General features: G+C 33.8%; 2 protein-coding genes across 2 annotated transcripts; one reads left to right on the top strand and one right to left on the bottom strand.

The window, feature by feature from the left end:
* The first annotated feature begins 2,973 nt into the window (after positions 1–2,973).
* On the top strand, positions 2,974–7,368 carry LOC101897401 (Fascin domain protein). Its single transcript, XM_005181097.4, has 2 exons — positions 2,974–3,563; positions 3,772–7,368. Exons 1-2 carry the CDS (start codon positions 3,507–3,509, stop codon positions 4,594–4,596), a joined length of 882 nt encoding a protein of 293 aa, XP_005181154.2. The 5' UTR covers positions 2,974–3,506; the 3' UTR covers positions 4,597–7,368.
* A 3,777-nt stretch (positions 7,369–11,145) lies between these two features.
* LOC131801650 (uncharacterized protein B0495.5-like) lies at positions 11,146–16,510 on the bottom strand. Its single transcript, XM_059120536.1, has 5 exons — positions 15,646–16,510; positions 14,995–15,498; positions 13,160–14,317; positions 12,900–13,108; positions 11,146–12,121 (listed from the first exon to the last, which is right to left on the bottom strand). Exons 1-5 carry the CDS (start codon positions 15,918–15,920, stop codon positions 11,658–11,660), a joined length of 2,610 nt encoding a protein of 869 aa, XP_058976519.1. The 5' UTR covers positions 15,921–16,510; the 3' UTR covers positions 11,146–11,657.
* Positions 16,511–17,371: the final 861 nt, after the last annotated feature.

Raw genomic sequence — 17,371 nt, 5'->3', positions numbered from 1 at the left:
CAAAATCAATGCAACAAGTTGTTTGTTTTTTTTTTTTATTGTTTTGATAGTAATTCTGACATTACAAGCCAAACAGGTAGACCTCTATACTTACATTTTTATCAAAGTTAGCCTACCTTGTCTTCATTGTACCATGATAGGACTGGCTGAATGAGGAATCATATTATTAATTATTATTATAGATCATTATTTTTAACTTATCGTCTTCAATACTCATTTTTTAAATTTTGGCTTCCTTTTCAGTAAGGTTTCACCAATCCGATTTAGACTGTTTACTTTTGGATTTTTGAATTTTGACATTTCGCATTTCTGCTAATTTTCCGTTTCCTTATTTTTTTTTTTAACACACCTAAATGAGAATGACATTTTGAACTGTTCTCTCTTCTGCTAGTTTTACAACTAAAAAATTACTGGAACACAACTATGGATTTTTATGTACTAAAATTTGACAAGTAAATTACAGAAAAATGCAGAGATGAAAATGCTTATTAAAATGACTTTACCTTCTTAATTTTACCATGGGTACAATGAAGACAAAATAGACTAAGTTGGAAAATTTCGCTAATAAATAGGCCTACCTGTATGGATTGTAATGTCAGAAATACTCTCAAAACAAAGGAAAAGTTGTTTATTATCAAATAAACAAAACAATTTGTTGCATTGCTTTTGAATATATTAAGAAAAACTCGAAAAACTGAATGAAATGTCTTCATTTCTTTTCATAATTATGTTCAATATTTTTCTAAAGATTTATTTAGCTACAAGAAGTTTGATTTTTGTACGTACATACGTGGAAATACGCATTTTGATTAAAACTGAATTTAAATATTTTCTCAACAATTTTCATATGATTGAAAAGAAGACGAAAATTGCAATGAATTCAATACCTTTTTAATTCAATAAATATAGATCTTAAGATGAGAACACATAAAAAAACTTTTTTGACTGGCTTAAGTCGTCGTCCGGCTTCTTCGTAGAGGAGCAAAGAAGTTTTATGTTGACTTAGTTCGATTTTGGGCCTATACTCATTTGTTCTCTTCCGAAGACGCCAGTCGATGACTTAAGTCTGTCAGGGTGAGAATACATAAATCGCTTTTTTGGTTGGCTTGGTTTTATGTAAAAGTACAAAGGAGCCTAGGGTGAACAAGTATAACTTTCATCCTAAAACTAATTTGTTCTTTTACGAAGAAGAACATTTTCCCTCATTTTTATAATGAATAAAAATGGGCGAAATATCAAAGTATTTTGGATTTTCTTTCAATATACGATACAATAGTTTCATTATTTAAATTTCGTGGCTAAACTGGTACATTTATTCCAATCATTGATTTTGAAAGTGTCTTGTTTGTATTTTTCAAAACAATAAAAAAACAAAATTGGCCGAAGCCACACTGAAAGAAATTTTAATCAGTTGGTAGCTGCGAAATCACTCCCAGCTCTGCAATTTGTATTTAGCAATTTTAATGTTTATTATCCACATTTACATGAGACAAGTTTACTTGTGGGAAGTCTTTGTTTGTAGGAAAGAGGGGTAAGGGGAAAGCTAATGGCAAAAATTTGCTCGTACTGAAAATGTCCTCGCAATTCCTTTTGTGTTTTTATTTGTTTTAACTTTATAAATAGCAATGACAGGAAAAGCAATGATGAAATCCAATTGCCTTGTATAAATGCAAGAAGCAAGTCCTAGGGCAATCGTATGTTTACAATTTTTTTTTCAAAATTATTCATTTGACATCTCATTGTCAAAAAAATATATTTATAAATCCATTGTACATACACAAATCAGAGATGGGAACCTGCCTTCTCTACAGTGAAATTTGACAATGTAAATTGCTTATTGAAATGACTTTACCTTCTTAATTTTATCGTTTGTTTTCATTTTTCAAAACAATAAATATATATACAAAATTGGCAGAAGTTTGCACACTTAGAAAAAAGGTCTACCTTACCTTTCATTGTACCATGCATGGCTCTATAAGAAAAGTTGATCAACTTGCAATAAATTCGAAGAATGCAACTCTGTGCTGGAGTCTTGTAGTGGCAAATAGACTTTTAAATATGCAACAGTTGGTATTGTTAATTTTTTTTTTAACAAAATTCTTATATTGGGGAAACCCCGTGAAACAAAAATGAAATTTTGGAGTTTGCTTACAAGTAGTCTGTTCCAGAACATTCATCTACTATTTTTTTAAATTTCGATATTATAAAAGGAAAATCTTTTGTCTACTTTTTTTTACTTCTAGCTGTTGAGGAACAGCCCAAAGAATAAATCTAAAATAGAAGGGCTATACAGTCTTATCCCAAAATTGTACAATGTGTTGCCAATTAACGTCGAAAATATGAATTTATTTTGTAATTAAATTGAAAAAATTTTAAATTATTGTATTTTTATTCAAAACAATATAGACGCATACACAAAATGTGACAGAATAAGGCAACAAAAGAAAAAAAAATTGTATTGAAGGGGAAGCTTTGTTTTACCTTCTGTAATTTTGACTTGGTGAGAACCATTTAGAAATGCAAAATTTCCACTTTATCGGACTACAAAATATATTATTATAGGATGAAACAACATAGTCCCTGTATCTTGGTTTCAATTTTGTTGAGAAAACCCAATATTTCATTCATATTTTGTGGCTTTCCCCCAAAATATTAATTTTGTGAAACATACTTTAATAAACAAAAGCAATTATTGCATGTTTAAAAATATATTTGCCACTATAAGACTCCGGTACGAAAAATTCTTCCATTTTTATTTGCTTTACAAACAGACACTTGCCACAAGTGAACTCGCCGTGTATAAATTTGCACAACCTTACACTCAGAGAAAGAAGTTGCTGAACAAAGAGTTACCAGATGTATATCTATCTTTCATACAATCAATCCTTGAGTTGATCGATCGCAGCAATCGATGCTCATTGTTTTTCTTTCTAGATGAAAGTAGTCATTTAACCGATAGTCGACTTACGTTTCCCTATTTGTATTTATTTTATTCGCAAAATCAGGAAAAAATAAGGGGAAATAAATAATTTTTTTCCAAAAATAATTAACGTTTCAAAGTTATTATTGGGCAGTAATTGCTACAACATCAGAAGAAACTCAAGAAATACACTTTCATATCAATTCACGGGCATTTGCCTTCGTATCGCGTGGTGTTTCTTTCTACGAACATTTAGGAACATTCATTTACGACGGCAAGTTTAATCAACACACCATAAAGCAATAACAACAACAAAACACAAAAGCAGCAACAATAACCGAAAAGAAGAAGAGTATAATAATACAATAACAGAGCCAGCCGACGAACGTGGAGCAAAAGAAAATACACAAAAAATAGAGAGGAGTGAGTTTGTTTATTTTTCTCGGGACTGACGGTCGGTAAAAACAGACACAGAATATTTTTGCCTTCTTCTTTGGATTTGAACATCACAACATTCTCATCATCATCAACGTCTAGTCGGGTTTTTCACTTGCTGGAACGTCGTAATCACCTGAATGTTCTAAGGATGTCGGAATACAGATTGACGGATCAGAAATATTCCGAGGCTGAGTACCTTTTTCAGGTAATTTTTTCCTCATTAATGTGACATTGTTGTGCTGGGAGACCGTTATATTTATTATAGTAGTAGACTTGGAACTGTGTGTGGAAGAGATGTGTGTATAATTCTTTTTTGTAATTCTTTTTTGTGTATTTTTATTTGTGCTTTGGCCGGGTCATCATTTTGCTACACATCAAATGGGAACCGAAATGGAATTAAAAAACAAAAACAGACAATCGAAATGGCCAAATCGGATGAAGAATTCGATGTGGAATTGTGTTCAACGCCACCCTCGCACACAGAACTGGAATTGGAGCTAAGCAATGATCCGCATTCAAGATACTCATGGACGCTGGTGAAGCGGCGGCGGCCTCGCCGACGTTACACAGTGTCGCACGGCGGTGGGGGAGGTGGTTCTGCCACTAATGGTTGCCAAAACGGTGTTGGAGGTTCTGTGTACTGCAATGGCTCAGCTGGAAATCTACCACCTGCCCCGCCCTCTACACCAACTTCTTCAACACCCACCAACACTAGCCTGCTATCGTCATCGTCGATTGTTAATGGTTCGGTTGATGAACCAGATCAACGCATCGACAGTCTTCTATACATTCTCGACTATGCACCCAAGTACAAAAAGAAACTAAAAGAGCAGCAACGTACTGATGCTGAATTAGCAGAACTATTTAATGTTGTCTCAATAACAGCCTCCAATGGTAGTTCGTCGGCCTCTGCATCGTCCAAAATGAAATTGCAACCGGAACGTGGTGTGGCGTCCATGTCACGGACCATACGCAAACCTTTGGGTACAACAAAGATATTCAAAATACACCGTAACCTAAAGGAGTTTTGGGAGACCGATGAAGAAGATTCGGTATCGGCGCCCGAATACGATACCGAAGAAGAGGATACACGTTTTCATAGACTGGGGCGCATCAAACCATCAGGAAAGCTGTTGCAACGAAAGCGGCAACGGCGTTTTGCCCGCTTCGAACATCAGGAACGTATGGAAGCCATGGTGGATATATTCGATGAGGCAATGACATTCAATGAAACTTAAATTTCAAAACAAATTTAGAGCTGCCTACAGTTATTGCCCACCAAACAGCAATTAAACCGGGGGTAATCTAAAGGGAGGGAGAATTGTTTGCAATTCTCTGCTCTGTAAATGTGGAGAGCGAATGAATGTCTGAATGTGTGGTATTTATGTTTAAGGGCTGGTGATTGCAATCCTGTAGTACGACTGAGTTGGAACTGTTTTTGTCTTTCTGTTAAGGTTAGTACTTAAAATAATTTGATAATGTCCGAACGTGTAATAATGATATTGTAATCACCACAGGGATTAAAATTTTTGAAGAGTGTATAACTGTTGGGGAAGTAGTGATATATATTTTTTTTTTTTTTTTTGATCTAAAATATTTTTAGTGAAGCAGTGTTCTACAATGTGAATAATGCTAAATAAGAGATCTATGGAAGTTTTTCGAACAATGATATGCATGTTTTTGAAGATGTTTTATGAATATATAAAATCATCATTGTGATGTTTTTTAAATAGAATACATCTTTGGGTCTTCTATAGCTGAAAGCTAATTTAATGACATTCTTTAGGCCCGATCCGATCCGATCTGGCAGGTGCAACTGTAAGATCTGTAAAAAGTAGAAAGAATATATGAGTCTTATTTAAATAGAAAACCTTATTGGGTTTCTTATGGATAGAAGATCTTTCATTTTGTGAAATATAGAAGGTTTCCAATTAATCTTGATTGTTTTCTGTATTAAGAAAATCTCTTTAAGAGCTTCTTTAGATTTCATATAGTCTATATAGTTGTGGGTACTCAATATATTTATGAAGTCTAGTACCCGTGCAAATTTTTTTATAGAGGTCTTTATAAAATACTTTTTAAAGTCTATAGGAGTGCTATTAATAGTCCGCTCCCGTTCTTTTCATAGGTAACAAGAAACTAAAGTTATCTCCCCGGTAAATTTAAATCGGCTGCAAACGAAACTATCCATTCAAGACCATAGCTAAGGCCTGTGATACTTCTGCGATAACTTTTTGTCAAACCCTTATTTCAGCGTAACCTTGTCAATCACAAACTGATAAGAAATCATCAAGTTAATTATTTTCTAGATAAGAAATTATAAATTGCTTAAATTGACAAAAATAAACTTTGATAGGTTTTTTAGCGAATTAATAGTAATAGCTTTTCCTCACATTTGTTTACATCTGTTACGAATCCACTTGGATATATTTGAAGTTTTCCGTAAAGCTAAAAATATTTCTATGTAATACATTTTGGAACTTTACAACAAGTCTTACAAAATATTTCTGTAGAATGGTTTTATATTAATTCTCACCATAAAGAAATACTAAAAATTTGATCAATTGTATTACTTCATTGAAGTATAAATTTTTTACTCTTTATGTGTATTTAAATTTTTTACACATTTTATAAAGTTCGAATAATGGGACTGAACCCAACAGTTATAAAATTAGTTATAGACAAAATAATGTATAAAAATGCAATACCAGCCCTAAACAATAAAATAAAAAAACGTAAACAAAACAATAAAAATTAAAAAAAAAATAAGTAAATGTAACTTAAAAAAGAAAAACAAAAATGAAAAAGGGTCTCAATGTGATGAAGAATGAATTTCTGTATAATTTAAAATTAATTATTATTTTTAGTTTTGTGTTTTTTTTTTAATTTCAAATACTATAATAGTTTTTTTTTTAATTAATATAATAATTTCTTGAATAATGAATTAAGATTTTGTGTTTTTTCTTTTAGTTTGTTGATAAGAAATCAAAAATATAAAGCGATAGAAATTATCACAAAAATCACAAAACAGAAAACAATAAACACAAACAAAACCTCAGACTACAAACAAACATAAACAAATAATTTAAAAACAAAACTGAAATCGAATTGTTAGTACCTTTTCCTCATTACAAAACAAACAAAACAACAAAAAACTAATGCTTCCTTTGACAATTCTTCTTCATTCTATAAGATAACACAAATTACTATTAATCTCTAATTTTGACACCCTATGAAAGAAAAATATAAAAATCCCCAGGGGTATTTAGGGTGGCAAATTCTATATTGTGATTATGATTAATTGTATATTTTTAAAATTGATTTAACTCCTGATTTTTTCTGTATGTAATCCAGATAGATGATTTTTATGTTCCATTAAAATAATTTAAACTTTAAATTTTGTGAGAGTGTAAATTTTTCCCCATTTGATATTAATTTTTAAGTACAGATGCAACCCAAATACAATGGAAACCAAAATCAATTCAAAACCTACAACTCCAACTCACTAAACAGATGAATTTATACGTTATTAACAAACAAAACAACAATGTTGTCCTTCTTTAGTGTTATATCTGTATATTAAATTATTATTATTACTTTCTGGTTTTAGTTTAAAACGAAATCAAACGAAATTCTGTTCTCTTTATATATACGAAAAAAAAAAAAAACATACCAACCTACATACATAATCGAAAGAAAGATATAATATATAGTATTCCATTTTATTGTGCGATATCATGGACTTTCTCCTTCTCTTAGTTTATAAAACCTTTTTTTCTTTTTTGGACGTATGGACGGACGTTCCTTAAAAAGAATTTTCTATATACATACATGTATGCATATTTTATATTTTAGTTCTTTTTTTAAAAAGTTCCAAATAAATTTTGAATGTATTGTATCATGTAATAACTAAATAAAAAAATAAAAACAAAAAAATGAAAGAAAAAACGACAAAAAGAAAATAAAAATTATCTCTAAATAATTAAAATACAACTTGGTATTATTTATAATTTAAGCTAAGCTGTCGTGGTCTGGACTGAAAATCGTTTACATAAATTAGCCTCAATTTTAAAATTAAATAGAATAAATAAATTAATAGGATATCAGACATGTTATTCAGACATGTCACAGAAACGAATTCCGGTCGAAAGTGGAATTAATTCAGTAATTTCTTCTTCAGAAAACGAAATATTTTTTTTCGGAATGCAACAACGTTTATTTGTGGTCCGAAGCATCTCATAAATTCCTCCGATGTATTTTCTCAGTATTCTCAATTATAGAAGCAATGATACATCCGACATAAAAATTAACTTTCTTCCACACAAAAAAGTTCTTTAAACATAATGTTTTTAATTGTTTTATTTCTTTCATTTTCATATTTACATAATGTGATTTTCGTAATTTACCAACTCGATTGAAATCTGAAAAAACTAAAACAAAAACGATCGATTTTAAATTACGTAATTGAATACATTGTATTCGGAATTTTTGACATGTCTGTATGTTAGGTTTTTGATACGCAGCTGCTGTAGTTCACGTTTTTCAGAATGATAGTAGAAGGGAATGGCATAGAGATGGTGCAGTAATATGCAGAAAATGTTGAAGTTTAAACTCCCAATAGCCCAAAGTTATTCCATAATTACTTAGCCATTTAGAAAATTTGAACAGGGCCTTAATTCTTGTTCCACGAAAATGTGAAATGAAATGTCAAATGAACAATTTTATAAAGGAAATATTTTTCATATTTTCATAGTACAAGAATCCAGCCCCAGGGCCGTAGTATCTATACATAAAAGAGATTGTGATTCATGGATTTTATTGGTAATGACTTGAGTTGAGTGAGCCGGACAACGTTTCAAAACATTTAGTGTAGCACATATTTCGGCTGGGAGTACATTACAGTTATCGATGAGCTTGTATCCTGTATTATCCTACATCTTTGAAGAAAGTCAAACTTTTATTTTCAATTTGCCCTCGGTTAAAAAGAAAATGATTTTTAAACAGGAATGAGCCGATAAATTTCTTATTCATTTCTCTCTCTTGAGAGAAATATTTCGATATTTCGTGGAGGATGTAGAAGGTGTGGTCTGTTCTGTCGGTTCTTTATACTTTAAATTTTTGTTGGTGAAAATATTGAGATGTACGAAATTTGAAGACAATCGGACTCATATTTCACATTTTATAACAGTTATAATTTTTCTAAAATTTGATCTTTCGTGGGGGTGGTAATTGAAGGAGTTTGTCAATTTTTACATTTTCGTACCTGACATAGCACTGAGAAAAATATTAGGATTTTCAAAGTTTGCACAATGAAGATACTTTCTTGTTCTATGAGATAAAATATTTACTGTAAAAATGTTGGGGAGGTACCAGAAGGAGTGGACTGATATTGACCATCTCTGTACTCGATCTAAGTTTGATAATATTACGATGTAGCAAGTTCGAACCAAATCAGATACTATCTTCGGGAGTTATGGTGCGCACCAGCCAGCCAGACAAACCAACGTACGGACGGTCAGCACTATCTAGTGGGACTCCAAATGTACGAAACTATGATTAGTTTAAACCCGTTAATTCGAAGAGGCACATTTTGGCCGTATCAATTAATCACCCTTATTATGGTTGGCGTTGTCGTAGGCGTTCAAGTGTCGTAGACGTAGTCGTAGGCGTTGTCGTAACTAGAAATTTTTGGTATTATGTACAGTTTTCGACTACGTCTTTTTTGTAATAGATATGAAAAAGCAGGGTGCTCTGGAATAATACATATTTTTTGATTGTTCGAGCTACCCGGTTAAAAGAAATAAAAGCGTCAGTTGAAATGGTTGAAGTAAAACGATTATTTGTTTAATTAAATATTGAAATATGTTAAGTTCTGGCAATTTTTTAACTGAGGATGAAGATGAGTATTTTCAAAATGATTTAAAATGGAGGCGAAAAATAATGCGGGTTATTTGTGCTCACAGAGGGAAGCGTACAGACATTGTGGATGACCATATCCACATGCTTCTGTTGCGTATTTCGGTGTAGTCTGTTTACCCTTGGAAAAGTCAGTGTGCAGGGATTGTGGTTTTCTTTGTCTTCACTAATTTCAAACCCTCCAAACAGTTCCTCCTCAGTCTCCAAATCACCAGGTGTTGGACGCTGTTGAATTCCAATTGTTTTTCCCTGCATTAACAATTGTCTCTAATTGTAACAAGTGTGATGCTGCTTCCTCTGTGTCGCTTAAAATGAACTGCTTGAAGGGGCTTCCATCTGTAGCACGACATTCTGCCTTGGTATGAACTAGCTTTTTCCTCAATTTGAATTTGTTGTCGGTCCAGACTTTTATCCAACCGGCGGTCCTAGGATATTGAATTTTGCACCATTCTTCCTTGATGTTAATTTTTTTCAAGCCATTGCTGTAACCTCTAGACAAATTTCGATTAATTTGCAAGATCTGGATCGTTTTGTCAAATTGTTTCTTTGTTCTGACCATAAATCTAGAAAAAGATTATTAAAATCCATTTTGTATATTATTTATTCTTTTGTAATGTCAATTTGGATAAACTTTTGTGTGGTGTCGGCAACAAAATCTCTAACGACTAATTTTGCAGTGTTTGTCGAATTAGAACGCGTCTTGTGGTACGAAAATTGTAACAGAATTTCATACAGAGTTGTAATTTCTCGCATACGACACACATAATACCAATTAGTCGTTACGACGCGTCAACTTGCAATTTTCGACACGACTACGCCAGCCGTAATAAGGGTGAATATATACCCTCTGTAGCCATTCGGCTATGGCGAGAATTAAACGAAATCCGCCACCCTCCATCTTCTTTACGATCAGTGGGAATGAGATAGTTATTTTCAAATTCCAAGCTTTAAGGTCATGTAAAAGAAGATTGGTGCTTCAATGGTGAATGCATCATTTCATGAGTCCAGATATCTAAACAGAGAATTCTACCATCGAATTGTGATCTTTCACTCATAGCAAATCTTTTAGAAGCCCTGATATAAAAATATAATTATGTTTTTTAAGTTTTGCCTTGTTAAGGTGAATCACTTATGTTTATGATTTATGTGTTTATTTCTCTTTCGAGACGAGCTTTATGATCTAAAATTGGCAGTGAAAAGGAAAGCTAGATATGCAATATCACACCCAGACCACTAAGTGACGCGTTTCGCCGTTAATTAAGCGGCCCATCTGGCATATTTGGTGTGGATGATGGCTTGCAAGTGACGTTCTTTGGAAAGATGTATTTATTTCGAACTTATTGCAATTAAGCATATGCGAATTATACACCAGAAACCCTCCAAGTTCGACTCAAGTTATATTAGAAAATCTTTTTCGCAGCATCTTTTGTTTAATTGAAACTTGACGCATAACTAGAGCAACTAAAGATAGTCGCTTCACATAATAAATAGACTACGCCCAGAGGCTCGAATAATCTTTACCTTAAACAACACATGTGCACACTAAAAAGCTAAACTAAGTAAACATTAACTTACACGTCCATGGTTCGTTTTAATCCTTTACCATTCTGCTTTGGTCTGGATTTACGAACTCATCGAAACCCAATGGGGTTACAACGGTTATCTGTCTGGCCATACCATTCAATCACCCGAATAGGCCAACAAATTCTTACAAAACGTTTTGGGCGTTGATTTTCACGTTTCATTTAATCGAATTTTTCATCGTAATAAAATGATACAATATTAAATACGAAAAATATGCCATCGAATTTCATAGATACGATGCAGCTTGGATGTATTCCACACCCTTTAATAAGCACAAAACCAACGAATTTTATTCTTTGAAATACAGCACTCTGACATTTATTGTATTCTTCACAAGCTTTGTACTTAAAGTACCGTAAAAATTATATTATATGTATTTATTTACAATAAAAAACATTAGTATTATATAACAATAACTCGGGTAAAATAATCAAGCTGTATAAATTGTCAAATATTCTAATTTTTAAAGCACATATTTTGAATAATATCAAATTAAGGTGTGGGAAAATAACACCTTAAAATCCATTAAAACTTTCAATAAAAAAATTCAATATTCGTAAATACCATGAGTGAAATACATACAAAGTGTATGTAATGTAAACACATGCGAACAAAATATATTTCGAGACTAGACCTAAGAGCTAAAGGAAAATTGTTACAAAATAACCAAAAGAAATACTAGAAGCCTTAGCAATATGACCCTACTCTAATTATACATTTATATAGAAAGAGAAATGAAAAGTTAACCCTCTGAACTGTTAATATTTAAGTCAAAAACAAATTGATAGAGAGAGCGAATTTAGATAATACGTCTCAAAAAATTTTCATTTAAATTTTGTTCTAATTTTTCTGGATCTGTGACAGGCATACGACACACCTTGTCATGACATATGTACACCGTGGGCTTGCCATTGATCATTTTGAATTTTTCTTGTACCCGTTGATTGTATTCATGTCGCGAGTTTTGAGGATCAACATGTACGATAATCATGCCAGGTATATAGTATTTACGACAAATTTCCACAAAACGTTTTGTTGTCTCAGAATCTGGGCCAACGACGGCTACCAAATCGAGTCCATTTTCATACAGCAAAAGCCCCGACAACATTTCGGGTAAGGCATAACCGAAGGGTTGTTGATCCGCAAAGAATTCAAAGAGACTTGCAGCACGTTTACTGTAACTTTCGTCATCCATATAGTGGGAGAGCAATATAAGATTACGGGCTGATACACTATTGCCACAGGGTTCGGCACCATCATGATCTGGAAATAAAAGTTGTAACGGTAAATTTTCAAGTTCTATTAGTTATGTCTGCACACACACTCAAACTATGATAGGTATGAGACATTTTTTGTGGGTGTAACAAGGACTGCACCGATATAGGAAAATTCTAAGCTTCCTTTGAGATTTGTTATATTTTAATCTGTTATCAATTGCGAGTCTTTAATATCAAATTTAAAAAATGTTGCTAAAATCGTCAAAATACTAAATATTGGTAGGGAGATCGTGAACCAATATGCATAATGTTCTGAATCCATTACGAAGAAGAAATAGCGAATTTGTAATAATTCCGTGAAAAATATGAATCATCAAAATGCCGAATATATGGAGGTTCCGTTAAATGGGAGCTAGAAGAAAACTTGGACAGTTATATTTCACTTGTAATACCAATCAGCAAACTATTATGGCAAATTTCTGATATCTTGATTTCAATAGATAGGCCATACAGACAGATATCGTTAAACCGATTTAGAATTGTACGCTGATCATATTGGATTCTCCAACGAGCATTTGGAGGTGTTACGAACGGAATTAAAAATTTAATAAAGCCTGCTTTTAATGATGAACTTTATTAAAAACTAGTTGATTCTGCAACCTGAAAGCAGTTCATATATTCACAAACGTGAATAATTTATTAACAAACTTTTTGGTATGGTAATGTATTTAGAAACGAATGCAACTTTTATAAGAATGAAATGAGTTGGAATAATTTATTCATGGAAGGGGCAATAAAACAGTCTTAAATTTTAACCAACTTACCATCCTTTAGGCGAATCACAACATTTGGTGAATTGGCTTTGGAATAGAAGTAAGCACCGTTATCAGCATCCCAAAATAGAGTGTCTTGAACTTCTTGCAATTCTCTGGCCCAATCCAAGGCGAAGCCATCTAATGTAGCCTTATAATAATCCAAAAGGCCTCTTATAAGGAAAGCATAATCATCTAAGAAGCCATCAATGCGTTCACCCCTTAAAAAATCATAATTAAATATCTCATCAAGTTTTCTCTTTAATACTCACTCTAAATTTTCTTGTAAAGTAGCGTCATTAGTGGCCACTCCATAACAGGAACGTCGCAGCAATTTCTTTTCTTTATCCCACAGATGTTCATACATAAATGTGACCAATTTCTTTGCTGTTGCAATATACATTGGTCGCTTGTCACCGCCACAATTGCCCAGCTTTGAAAGACCGCTTAGCACCAAACCATTCCATGAACAAATAATTTTCGTATCTAAATGAGGACGTGGTCTCAACTTACGTATTTCATTGAGAACTTCATTAGTAATGCGTGTTATTTGCTTCAATTGTGGCCGTTCAATTGAAAATTTCTGACATATTTCTTCATCTGTTTGACGTATTATTAAAATATTTTTACCATTTAAATGGCCATGGGGATCACTTGCCGGCTCCACGTTGCCTGTGGGTTTTAGATCATAATACTTCGAATATATATCAAATATTTTCTCTGCATCCATTGGTAAATCTTCATATTTATCTTTATTATCATTTATGGCTCTCTTAACTTCATCATAGGTCCAAGCATAAAAAGCGCCTTCAATTTTTTTGCTATCCTCTGCCTTGGGCAAAGAGTCAGCATCTTCCCCAGCATAAAAACCACCGCCAGGATGTTGTAAATCTGTTGTCAAGTAACGGTAAATACCATCAGCATACTCTAAAAGGGGCTCTTCGCGCGTTAATTTATACGCATTTCCATAGGCGGACATTAATTGACCCTGATCGTACAGCATTTTTTCAAAATGGGGTACATGCCATTTGCGATCCACCGAATAGCGTGCAAACCCACCAAAAACATGATCATGTATACCGCCACGGCCAATGTTGTGCAGAGTTTTTATGGCCATATCCAGAGTGTCAATATCTTTGGTTACAATATAGGCATGAAAGAGGAAATTCAATCGAGATACTTCTGGAAACTTGGGATGAGAACCAAAACCACCGAATTTTGTATCATGACGCTGCTTAAAAATGCGCATGGCTTCCTGCAACTTGGCATCTGCACTGCCTGGCTCAAAAACAATTTCTGTAGTTTTTTCACACAACGATTTCTGTATGGCAGCAATTATTTCATTTCCTGCCGCCTTCAACTGTTCTTCATTGTCAGTCCATTTGGAAGCGATGGCTTTCAGCACCGTTTTGAATGATGGCATACCCCAACTGAAAAAAGGAATAACTCCATAGGTCAATTATAAATAAAAAAGGAATCTTCAGCTCCGGATTTATAAGTGCAATGAAAGTCCTAATCGTGGACGAATTACTATATATGTCGATCTATAGTCGAGTTGGACAAAATAATTAAAATTTATTTTGTTTTGGACTGTAATATTGCATAAAAGAGAGTGTAAATAAACTAATAGGTTTTGGGTCTGACTCACACACGGCAGTTTACAGAAACAACACAGATAATCATTTTAACATGACCTTCAAGTCATTTCAGAAATATCTGATATAAGGCTATTTGTTGGTATCATTCACTGCAGAATTGGATCATTACCATAAAAGCTTTTTATCAAGAGCCTTAAAAGTATTGAGTTATTCGGAACTTTGGCCCTGGAGCAAATCTCGAAAGAATTTCTTCTGTCTCAGAGAAGGGGCCTCAGATAGGGCCCTAGCATGGCAATGGAAGTATATTAAAACATGCCAGTAACCAAACTGGTTTGACGGCGCACATGGAAAAAAGGAAGGGAAGGAAGCTAAAAAAGTTGTAATAGGGGTTGCTGTGGGAATCACTACCCAATATCAACATCCTGCATTGTAACTTCCTCATATGACAATCTCTTTCCAATAAATTCATTCCAATCTCCAATTTTTACTAGCTTTTATCTTTCACTCACCGATCATTTGGTGGAAAATATGTACCCGCTGTTATGGGTGCCAAATCTGGTGTCAACCAAACACTCATTGGCCAGCCACCGCTGCCGTTCATCATTAACACAAACTGCATATAGATTCGATCAATATCCGGTCTCTCTTCACGATCCACTTTGATATTGATGAAATTTTCATTCATTATAGCTGCTACTTCTTCGTTTTCAAACGATTCATGTTCCATGACATGACACCAGTGACATGTCGAATAGCCCACCGACAAGAAAATCATTTTATTTTCAGCTTTTGCCTTTTCAATTGCTTCATCGCCCCAGGGATACCAATCGACGGGATTGTGGGCATGTTGTAAAAGATATGGGGACTTTTCTTGGGCCAACCGATTAGTAAATTTGTGACTACCACCACTTCCAGCCGCTGTACACAGATTTCTGGTAGATACTGGTGTGCTGGTATTGGGTGTGGATCCCGTCGACATTGTACGGTGACGGGGTGTTAAACGTGTTAGTAGCCTAAAACGAAATTAAAAACGTTTTAGAAGATTCATTAAGAGAGTGTTCGTGGTGTTTTTTAAATGCAGGTGGCTGGCTATATTGTGTGTTGCTTGCCTGCGGTCTGCTTTATTGTTGGTGTCTCGCGTTTTTGTAATATGAACTTACGTAAACTGTGTCTGTGACTTGCTGCGTTTTAACGTCGCAGCCCTTGTATTTGTTGTATTAGTCTGAGATGCTGTGACCGCTGATGCTGCTGGAAATGTCGTAAGACTGCGACGTGACGTTGAGCTCGTTCTACCTGCTGCTATTGTTCCCTCCGCAAAGACACAACAACCACTGCCACTGTTCTTAGGATTTTGATTGAATACCAGAGGAGGCGTTAAGCTTTTCGTTTTTGTTTGTCGTACGAGTGTCGTTGATCGATATATAGTTTTCAACATAGCAAAGCTTATTGATTATTCTCCTTCCCGCAAACGGAAGTATCCGCCGCTGCCAGTGAATTGGAAATTAGATCAATTAATCCAATCGGTCACGTCAATGCTTCTTATCCATCGATATTTGATAGGGCAAAGAACAAACACAGAACATAAACACCACTATTTGTACGATGACGATGATCGGTACCACCTGTGCTTATGCTTATGTTGTGTGTGCGTGCCTGAGTGAGTGCGCCCAAGACCCCTTCCTCCTCCAATCGCAAGAATGTTGTCTAAGGGCCTGATTTTCTAGGTCTAGTCGGCGATAACAACGCGATAAACTAAATATGACGACTACTGCGACAAATGAGTTGGGATTTGTGTGTGAGGTAACAGGTCAGTCAATTACTGTGTTTTGTTGCTGCTGCTCTTATTTACTGTTTATTAGTGGGTTTGTGTAATCATTTGCAGAAATTAAAAAACTGGTTCATCACATTTCAGCAAAAGCAGACAATTAATTATTGCTTCTCCTCGTTTTGTATTTAAGAAGATATTTTTGTTGATTTCACGATAAGACCAAAAAACACATCCGACGATGAACACGACCGAAAATTAAATTTGTGAAACGACTAGACACGGGACGAGAGAAACGAAATTGAATTCATAATTTTTTTCTGTTTTCATTCGTCATTCGTCATGTGTTTTTGTTGTTCTTCTTTTGTTTCACAATAAGTGCTGCCAAATCAAAAAAAAAAAAATGAAACCCATGGAAAGAAAATGCTGCCTTTTGGTGTTTGTAACGGTTCTTACGGAAAAGAAGAGCTGTCTCTCCTTAGAATTGTACAGATTCGTGTAGAAACAGAACCCTAATATATTAAATTCCTGGTAAGAATTGCAACAAAATTATGCTTGATGTTGCCTGTTTACTCAAAAGTCTCGTAGAAGCTAGCAAAACAAGTGTGGTGTAATAAATTAAATTATGCATAGTAGCTAACATGGTACAATGAATTCAAGGTAGGGCAGAACTACCATATGATTTAAATTTTTTTGTTTTTCTGGCTTAATATGTCAACTTCATTTGCTTATGTGTGTGTCTTCTTTTCAATAATAAAAAATTGTTCAGAAAATATTCAAATTCGGGTGTTTTCAAAATGCTTATTGCAACAAATGCATCGACAAAATGTACAGTTATTGTCGCGAAATAAACCATAAGAGATATATAGAACATGATATTGAAAAGAAATTTTGACCATTCATTCAGTTTTCGCGGTTTTAAATTATTTATTCAAAATCAATGCAACAAGTTGTTTGCTTTTTTATTGTTTTGATAGTAATTCTGACATTACAAGCCAAACAGGTAGACCTCTATACTTGCAATTTTTTCAAAGTTGACCTACCTTCTCTTCATTGTACCATGGTAGCTAATGGCAAGAGTTTTACCCTTATTTTCAAGTTCATATTTTTTTTCATAGAAA

Source organism: Musca domestica, unplaced genomic scaffold, assembly GCF_030504385.1.
Source record: "Musca domestica strain aabys unplaced genomic scaffold, Musca_domestica.polishedcontigs.V.1.1 17, whole genome shotgun sequence".
Taxonomy (NCBI): domain Eukaryota; kingdom Metazoa; phylum Arthropoda; class Insecta; order Diptera; family Muscidae; genus Musca; species Musca domestica.
Note: the sequence above shows the minus strand (reverse complement) of the source record. Positions and strands in the feature narration are given on the sequence as shown.

Excerpts from the sequence above, each read along its gene's own strand:
- LOC101897401 (XM_005181097.4), top strand. The coding sequence starts at position 3,507 with ATGTCGGAATACAGATTGACGGATCAGAAATATTCCGAGGCTGAGTAC. Across the intron at positions 3,564-3,771 it reads AGGCTGAGTACCTTTTTCAG|ACAATCGAAATGGCCAAATC; the intron begins GTAATTTTTTCC and ends AAACAAAAACAG.
- LOC131801650 (XM_059120536.1), bottom strand. The coding sequence starts at position 15,920 with ATGTTGAAAACTATATATCGATCAACGACACTCGTACGACAAACAAAA. Across the intron at positions 15,499-15,645 it reads AAGTCACAGACACAGTTTAC|GCTACTAACACGTTTAACAC; the intron begins GTAAGTTCATAT and ends ATTTCGTTTTAG. Across the intron at positions 13,109-13,159 it reads ACTTTACAAGAAAATTTAGA|GGGTGAACGCATTGATGGCT; the intron begins GTGAGTATTAAA and ends TGATTTTTTAAG.